This window comes from Dunckerocampus dactyliophorus, chromosome 11 (assembly GCF_027744805.1).
Source record: "Dunckerocampus dactyliophorus isolate RoL2022-P2 chromosome 11, RoL_Ddac_1.1, whole genome shotgun sequence".
Lineage (NCBI taxonomy): Eukaryota > Metazoa > Chordata > Actinopteri > Syngnathiformes > Syngnathidae > Dunckerocampus > Dunckerocampus dactyliophorus.
Window position 1 is genome coordinate 9,940,504 of NC_072829.1, and position 9,679 is coordinate 9,950,182.

The window sequence follows — 9,679 nt, forward strand, 5'->3', positions numbered from 1 at the left end:
TATTCCAAAAAGTTTTGCCTCCATAACTTAACCCATCATCCCATCATGTTTAATTATGAAAGGCTTATTCATCCTTCAGTTTGTTTGTTTGCTGGTCTCCATTTTAAAACCACTCCTACTGCTACCTGTGGGTAAATAAATGAAATTCAATTTATGACTATATTAAAAATCCACCTTGCTGTCGACCAAATTTGTTCTCCGTTGTTTTGGTTTTGCCGAAGCTCGTCGGGAATGTGTCACAGAGTGCCGATCACCTGTAGACATCACAGCAACGTGTGAGCGTTGATGAATGATGATGTTGTTTGCACACGTTCAAATCCGTGCTCCGTCTTCCTTCTCTCCTCCTGTGCACCATCTGCATGTTGGAAGAAGGGAAAACAAACAGGAAGCATCCATGTCTGCTCATTACTTGACATGATAGATGAAGGGAGTGCCATTCAACGTCGCCCAATCTGTGGATGGATGAATGCCTGGCAAGCCTCAGACGCCACTCTTGGAGAATAGCAGGAAGTCATCTCCAGGAACTTCCTGCTTGTGTCCAGCCATGTGCATCTGGCGAGGGGATGGCGTTTGTGGGATGCGGCGGTGCTTGGAGAGCACAGCAGGCCACGCTTGATGACTCTGCCACCATGCTGGCCAACAACCACGAGTGGGAATTGTCCAACCCTGACAGTAAAATGTGAAGTGGCACCACAATGAATGACTGGCTGTATAGAGACAACATTGGAAGAAATAGAAAATGTAAGGAATGCCCTCATAAAACTTTCAACAACTGTACAGTACATGTTGGAATTCAACTTTCCCTCAATGAACTCAGTGCTGGCAGCACTCATGCAGCCCCAACCACCATGCTTGACTGCAGGCAAGACACAGCATCTTTGTACTCACTTGTTGTGCCAGCTTTGTCGACAATGGTTGTGTGCTGACTCATTTAGCATGGATGCTGCTATACAGTATATCCAAGTTTAAAAAAATGCTAAATTTGACCACAAGGCTATTTTTTTTACAAAAATATCAAAGCAGTGCGGGAGTCTGGCTGTGTTATTTTCTTACAAACAAATCATTACGTTTTCAAGGGTTTCAAAAATATGTCAGTATGTTACTGATTGTTTCCACTTGTGTACACTAAAATCCCACAAAGTTCTGCTTTCGTGCTTAATGTGGAGGCAAGCGAATGGCGATCCAGTTCCGCTGACCTCCTTCTAATTTGCCTCATTGGTGCATGTTGGCGTCTCCTTGACAACATAAGTGCTGTTTCATTGTGTCGGCATGCAAAGGAGGAGATGATGCTGGAGCACTCTGATGATTCACGGCCTTGGTCGTAATCAGCTAAACATTCAGTCTCTTCCTGGAAGCGTCCTGTTTATTTACAACCTGCCTGTAAAAAGCTTTGCACGCATCTGCATGTGTGCACTTACTGCATGTCTCTGTGTATGTTTAATGCAAGCTTCTCTCTGCTCTCCTGATTGTGTTCGTCTTCTTGTCATCAGATAACCGCCGTGCAGTTCTGGAACGATCCCGCTCTCGCCACAACACCAACCACCAAGCTCGATGATGTGGCCAAAGAGGACCTGGAGGACGGCATCCTGTCACTGTGTCCCATACTCATGCAAACACATGCAGGCAGCAAGCACATCATGCCTTACACGTGGACTCTCCATATTGTCATTCAAGGTCATTCAAGGGAAGCAAACATAAGGCCGCCATAACGGTGCTACGCTGCTTATGACAAATACTTGTCCACCACGGACAAACATTATCATCATGTAGTCATTCACTCAGCAGGACTCACGTTGGCACGCAAACGAAGATGGAGCGACGTAAACGTAAGCGCTAATACTTCAGAGCATGTGACTCACACCTCCATTTTCTACAGGATGGGCTTCATTTATTACGCACCTCCGTGTTGACAGGATGTATTTTATTTTTACATACCTCCATTTTTTGACAAGATGCATTTTATTTTTTCACGCACCTCCATTTTGTTGAAATGCATTTCGTTTTTTCCGTACCTGTACTTTGTCAGGATGCATTTATTCGTCACGCGCATCCATTTCCGACATGATGCATTTTGTTCTTCACACAACTCCATTTTGACAGGATGCATTTTATTTTTACATAAAAGATGCATTTAGTTTTTTTTACGCACCTCCATTGAGTTGGGATGCATTTTAATTCTCCCGTACCTGTATTTTGTCAGGATTCATTTTATTCGTCACACACCTCCATTTTCGGACATTATGCATTTTATTCTTTACGCACGTCATATTTTTGACATGATGCATTTTATTTTTTTTCCACACCTCCATTTCGACAAGATGCATTTTATTTTTTGACCTCGTATTTTTGACGGGATGCATTTTAGTCTTCATGCACCATCATTTTTGACAGGATGCATTTTGTTTTTTTACGCATCCCCATTTCACCAGGATGGCTTTTTTTTTATGCCCCTCCATTTTTGACAGGATGCATTTTGGTCTTTATGCCCCCTTCATTTTCAACAGAATGTATTTTATTTTTAATGCACCTCCCTTTGGACAAGATCCACTGATTCTATACACACCTCCCTTTTTGACAGGATGCGTTTTGTTTTTTTACGCATCTCCATTTCGCCAGGATGCTTTTTTTAATGCAACCCCATGTTCGACAGGATGCATTTTGTTCGTTATGCCACCTCCATTTTCGACAGAATGCATTTTGTTCGTTATGCCACCTTCATTTTTGACCGGATGCATTTTCATTTTTGCACACCTCCATTTTCGACAGGATGCACTTTGTTCTTTACGACCGGCTGCATATTATTTTTAATGCACCTCCCTTTCGACAAGATTCATTTTTTATATACACAACTCCCTTTTCGTCAGGATGCATAGGTTTTTTTACGCTCCTCCGTGATTGACAGGATGTTTTGTTTTTTACTCACCTATTTCGGGAAACCCACATTAGATCAAAACCAACATTTAGGCCTTTTTCGAAGTACATTCAAACAAAAGCTGATTAATTAATCAGAAGAGATTCCATCCGCTGTAGCCTGTAAGCGTCCTCATATCGCTGAACAAAATGCATCATGTTTTTCGGCGATGGTGAGCCACAGGGCATATTTTATGCATCAATTTGAAAACAAGGCGAGAGTTTAAAAAAGAAAATAAAGCCACTGAGATCACAGCAAATTAGAGCCAGCGCTCCCTGGTGGGATGCTCGTCGCAGCTGCTTCTCAGTAGCGTCTCCCAACTAATGAAGTTTTAAACATTCAACAAACAGAATGCGCCTCGTGCTTGTTGGTGTTTAAGATAATAGAGCTCATAGCTTGGTGACCGCACTTTTAGGGAACAGAGCCTCGGCTGCATATTCATGTATTCATGCCTCGGGTGCCCCCGGTCTATTCGACCGCTCACTCGCTCGCTGCCCTCAACTGGAAGCAGATGCTGCAAACAACGAGCAACGAGTCCACGGCCAGAGTCAAGATGCTGCTTGTCTTAGCCAGTCAGCGTCCAAACACCAGCACACAACACAAACGGCATTCTTTAGGATTCAATAGGATGCGCCATTGGAATAATGTCTTTCTGAGATTTTCCTGACTAAAACTGCAATCATTTGAGCTGAAGGTGGAGCCATGATGCTTGGAGGTGGTTGACAACAATTGCACACCCTATGATTGTACAAAATGAGCTCCTTGAAGATTCTGCGGAAAATGGGTGTCATCTGTTTTTTGTTTAAGTGGGTTTTTCCTTTTCTTTACTGTAGTGTCTGATTTAGAAAAAAACACCTGTCATAACTATTAGGGCCACAATGAATAGAGATAACCCAAAAAAACAATAACAAAAAAGTCATAGTAAATCTATAACAGTAATGTTATTTTGCTGAAGAAGTGTTTCAGGAAAACAGTGGTCATTTTAAAAGAATATTGTTGAAAATGTACATGAAACATAATGCATTAGGCTCCTAATATTGAAAATTTATAGCAAGTAAACATTTTTTATGTGATATTATGAACACTTTCTCTCATTGGTTTTTTCTCTTGATATTACAACTTTACGACTTTTTTTGGTAATATTTTGAATTTACGCTTTTTGCGTGACATTGTGGCTTTTGTGTTGTAGAAACGACGCAAAAGCATTTTTCCTCCCAGAGAACAATTTTTTGGACGTTTTTTTTCTCGTCACATTGCGACTTTTTTCTTGTGACATCACGACACTATTGCAACTTTTTTCTCGTAGCTTTGTTTGTCTTGAAAAATGACAATTTTATTTTTGTAATATTGCTACATTGCTGCATACATCGTGGCACTGCAACAGTTTGGCTGTTTTTCTGTTAATATTAGGATTCAGTCTAAAAAAACATATGTGGTAACATTTAAATTATTTATTTGTATTTTTTTTCTGATAATATTAAGATTTATTTTCAACTTCTTGGTGTCTTGTAACATTACATTACAAATTACTACTCTCAAAATTTTTCTCATAAAATTACCAATTTTTTCTTGTAACTTTGTGATATTTTCCTGTAAAATTATGTTATTATTTTCTTTTATTCCAGTCATTCCAGTTTTGTCTTTTCAGTGTGGCCCTAATACGGTTTACATATTTTCCCCAGCTTTTTATATTTTTTTGTTTATTTTCTTTTAACTCCATACTGCAAACTTAGGATGTCATAGTTATTATTTCTGGTTAATTTGACTGGACTTTGCCCATTTGCATTTGAACAGTTGTCTTTCTGAATGTGCCAACTTTTAATTTAACAAATATGAGACCACCTTTAACAAAAAAAAAAAAAAAAGTAAAAAAAAATCTTTTATTTTTAAAGCTTATGTTGATATTTTAAAAAGGGAGCGTGGCTCTCTTTGGGTTTGACAAATAATGTATATACAATGTTAGGGCTTGTTTTGTATTTTATCCATTGGATGGAATTAGATACATAAGGTTCGTTGTGGAGTTAGGAATGTTTATGTGAGGACAACGGGGAGTTAGGTGGTCTTTCTTATGCTCTAAAAAAAGTTCTTGTGTAAAAAACTTGTGGTTGTCGCTGCTGCATTTGGTGTGACGAGTAGAATCAGCATTCAAACCATCGCTCATCTTCCCGAAGTGTTTGTATTCCCTTCCCAAATTGTCTTTTAGCATCTTGTGTTTTCTTACTGAAGATAGCAAAACTTGTCTCATTATTTATGTGTGCTGTGTTCAAGGGCCGCCATCTTTTAGCTTCAGAGACAGGAGTGTGAAGCCTCCAAAAGGTGTTAAAAAAGGTGCCATTACAAAAAAAAAAAGACGATGGGTGGCAAGCACTTTAATTAAAAGAAAGAGAAGAAAAAAAAAACTTAGCGGTGGTTTGCAGTCACTTTACCTCACAAGAGAAAAGATTTGCTCGAGATGTGTTTTTCTGAGTTCGACATTGCCACTAACTTCTTCTTCAAATGTGCTAAAGTTCGGCAAATAGTCCCCCAGCTGCCTCTTTTCCTCCTTTTTTGAGTTGTCGCTGCCGACCAAACAGGACTTTGTTTGGTGGCCATGTTGTGCTAAGCTGCTGCCAACCTTCCGATGTTGATTGGTCTTGAAAAGCATTATGCTACCTTTGTATCCCTGACAACATGGTGGAAAGGAAACCAGGACATTGCTCCCTCTCCTTCCACAGAATATGTAATGGAATATGATACTAAATAATAACCACTTTTCTTTTATAAACTGATTTCTAAAAGTCACACTCGGTGTTTGCGTGTGTTATTGTGTTCTCACATGCGCTCACATGCCACTTTGTTAGGAACATCCTCATTAAATGCATCGATACTTTATTGCTCTCCAAAAGAAATTCACATTTCAAGCAGCTCTGTAAAAGTGTCATAATAAACTTAATCTCTTAAATATGAAACAAACAAGGCACGACAGGAGAGATAAGAAACATAAGAAGATAGAATAAGAATAAATAAATGCTTAAATAAATAAATACGGAACAAATCACTTCAAATTCAAGTGCAAAATAATACATAATAAGGTCATAGGTCCAGTCTTTTGTGTGTATTGATCGTTCCCCCTCTGTTGTGTTGAGAAGTCTCACGGCATGGGCAAGGAATGATCTGCACAGTCTTTCACGGGAGCTCGGCAGTGATAGTAATCTGCCACTGAAAATGCTCTTCTGTCCGGAGATGATGCTTTGTATTGGATGATGCTGGTTGTCCATGATGGAAAGGAGCCTCCTCGGTGTCCTTGGCTCTGCCGCAGATGTCAGGCTGTCCAGCTCAGTGCCAATGCCGGCGCCTGCCTTCCTCACCGGGCTGTCCATGCATGTGGCGTCCTTCTCCTTGAGGCTGCTCCCCAGCACACTACTGCATACAGGAGGGCACTAGCTACCACGGACATTTTCTTGTGTCTGTATGACTTTATTTTGATAAAACTCTCACCTTTTTTCACGTTTTACTCATATAAACCACGACTTTTTATTTGTGTTCATTTTAATGTTTTACTTGTGACATTAAGACTTTATTTTGCTACAATTATTGTTTTTTTCTTGTGACGTGACTTTCTTCTCTTAACAGTTTTGTGACGTTTTCTGACTTTTTTCTTATCATTATCTAGTAAAAATGTTAATTTGTCCTCACAACTTTTTTTTTCTTGTGATATGCTTTTCTTAAAAAAAAAACAAAAAAACCCTATTTTTCATATTAAAAAAATCCAAAATATATGGTAATAGTTTCATTGTATTTGAACATGCATACAAGTTACAGTGGAATACATCACATAGTTCCACATGTCCAAAAGGAGTAGGAAGAAGCAAAGCTTATTTAATCCTACCCCCCCGTCCGTTCCACATCTAATGCAGTACATTTATTCACTTCCTGTATTCCATATGCAACTTTTTAATCATTAAGATGTAATGTATGTATGATGTATTAAGACTGTTTTTGTCATAAATACAAGTAGAAATAATCTATAATAATCACTGAAATAATAAATAAATAATAATGAGTTGAGACAAACATAAGAAACAAGTTCCTTGTTTTTTTACAAACATCAACTGCTTGTATTGTTTCTTGAATTCGCTCATCTTTTACTCAATCCGTTCCATAATTTCATTCCACATACCGAAATGCTGTGGCTTTTCAAGCGTTGTTCTCGCACATCAGTGTTTCAAGCTTAGTTTTTCCCGAAGATCATATTGTATTTTGTATGACATTTTTGGGTAATAGGTTATTGTTAGGGGGACGCACGGTGGTCTAGTGGTTAGCATGTTGGCTAGTGGTTAGTGTGTGTGTGGAGTTTTGCAAGTTCCCCCCCCGTGCTTGCGTGGGTTTTCTCCGTTTTACTCCGGTTTCTTCCCACATTCCAAAAACATGCACGTTAGGTTAATTGGTGACTCTAAATTGTCCATAGGTATGAATGTGAGTGTGAATGGTTGTCTATATGTGCCCTGCCATTGGCTGTAATTTACACATGAATAAACAATACAAATTACAATCATTTAATTAATTTAATTAATTTAATTAAATTAATTAATATAATTAAAAGTAAATAATACAATTGGGTTGAGCAAATGAAAATGTAAGTGTATGCCAAAATTTTAAAAAAAAATCAATGTAAGCTATACATAATAAAACTAAATGACAAGAAGTGAAAAAAACGGCAAAGGTTGGGACGTTAGCAGGGTTAGCTGAGGTTGAAGGCCTGCTGGTGTTTGAAGTTGAGAGTTGAACGTATGCAGCAATGAAACACGGCAGATAACAAGCATAAAGCACATCATGTCAGTAGGAAACGCCATGACGTCGTGAAGATGAAATGTCTCCTCCACCCAGTGTGTACCCGTCCATCTATCCATCCATCCATCCATCCATCCATCCAGACAGACAGATGGAGCTTCATCTCTCACCAAGCTGTGTTCAGTGTTCAGAGATGTGCGGTGCGCTGCACAGCCCTAATTAGCTTTATTGTTGATCTTGTGAGGTTAATTTGTACTTGGCTGCGAGTAAACACGCTCAAAGAGGCCATGCTAGGCAAGACACCTGCTTTGCTGCCGGAAAGAACTTTGTCGCTGTTCTTCCTCATTTTTCTTGACTTTTTCCAAGTGAGGTTGCACCTCAGTGATGCATGGCTGGGGTCTAATGAGCTAAGGGATGCACTTGTTTATATAGCACACATTTGTTTTACGCTGCAGGTACGAGGCCTTGTCAGAGGCTGCGAGATTAGGCAGGCCCACACATGTTCTCCTTCCCTCTTCACCGCCATTGTGACGCCAATGCACCTGCTGACAGATGACTACTACAACGCAGTGATGCTTCATTTCACCTTTCTCTTGCACCTCGTGGAGACGAGGCCAAGCAAAATCGCTGCTGCTAATTCAGTGTGCGTGAACACCAGATTTAAAGCAGCACTTAAACGCCCCGCCTCCGCAGATGTGTCTGTGTGTGTTCGCCATAATGATGTTTGTGGAAGAATCTTGGTGTCACATCTTCAGAAGATGTATATGTGCGTGCCACAAACAGCTCAGTGAGTGTTGTTGTCTGCATCAAAGTGTGTCAAATAATGGGAATATTCACACACGGAGACGCTGCGCTTCCAAGATAAGACGCCAGCGTTTAGTCAAGCTCCCTCTTTGCTCTTTCCTGCGCACCGCATATTTTCTTTATGATGTTTACACGCCACAGCAGCACCGTGCTATATTTCACCCCGGGAATGCACATTCCCAGATGTGACATACGACCTCATGGTGCTATTTTGGCTGATATTATTATCTTTCTTGAGACGTCTATAATAATCCACAAAACCCCCAGAACGTTTGCTTATGTGTTGAATATAAATACATTTATTTTGTAAATCCACCAGACAGTTCACTAATAATAATAATATTAATAATAATAATTATAGTATAGTAGTATAGTACAGTGTTCACCTTTCATGGATTCGCTGTTTCGCTGATTTTTTAAGTGCAATTGTGCATAACAGCATATGAATGCGCATTGTGTTCCGCTCTGTTGTGTGTGTCTGTTATTGTATTCACGACTTCTACCAGTAGAGGGTGTTGTATACGCATGTGAGAGTTGAAGACGTGTGCTGCTCCAGTAGTCTCAGTATGTGTTTACAGTCCACAGTAGACAATAGTCGGCTAAATATAGCGCCGCAGCAGTCCTTATTGGCTAAGGCCCATTGTGTTCTGCGTCCTGACTGGCTGTAAAACATCGTCAAGTAGTCTTCTTCGTGCTGTTTCCCGTTGTGGTCAATGGCTAGCAAACTCCCTAACTGTGTGAGCTGCTTGCTAACCTCCAATAAACAATAGAAGAAGAAGAAAAAGCTAACCAGCTGAATGAATCTTCGGTTCAAGGAGTAGGATGAGGAGGCGGAAAATACGATGGCAGGAGCACACTGTTTTGACAAGGATACAAAAACGCTACAGCCGAATGGCGCCCGAACGAGGCACGGTCAGAGGAGTGAATACACGTAAGTCACTTAATCATTTCTTTTTTTTCAAGAGATTGATCATTAAAATTCAAATGAAATTTGGACTTTGAGAGTGTTTAAACAAGGGAGAAATGTGACAAAATGTTCATGCCTGTCTGAGAAAAGTGTACAGAGTGTATGGTGAGGGCTTTACAGCCTTAAAGCATACAGTATATAATTGTAAACAAATAAAGGTGGCTACTTTGCGGATTTCACTTATTGCGGGCTAATTTGGGAACCTATCCCTCGCATTAAACGAGGTA

General features: G+C 39.8%; 1 protein-coding gene across 6 annotated transcripts in view; it reads left to right on the top strand.

Moving 5' to 3' along the window:
- Positions 1-6,494, top strand: part of diaph2 (diaphanous-related formin 2) — a 471,153-nt gene extending 464,659 nt beyond the window's left edge. For all 6 annotated transcript variants that reach the window (XM_054792014.1, XM_054792019.1, XM_054792018.1 and 3 more), the window contains one exon: positions 1,491-6,494. In XM_054792014.1, the coding sequence (XP_054647989.1) occupies positions 1,491-1,555 (65 nt within the window). In that variant the 3' untranslated portion in view covers positions 1,556-6,494. The remainder of the gene's footprint in view (positions 1-1,490) is intronic.
- The last annotated feature ends 3,185 nt before the right edge of the window (positions 6,495-9,679 follow it).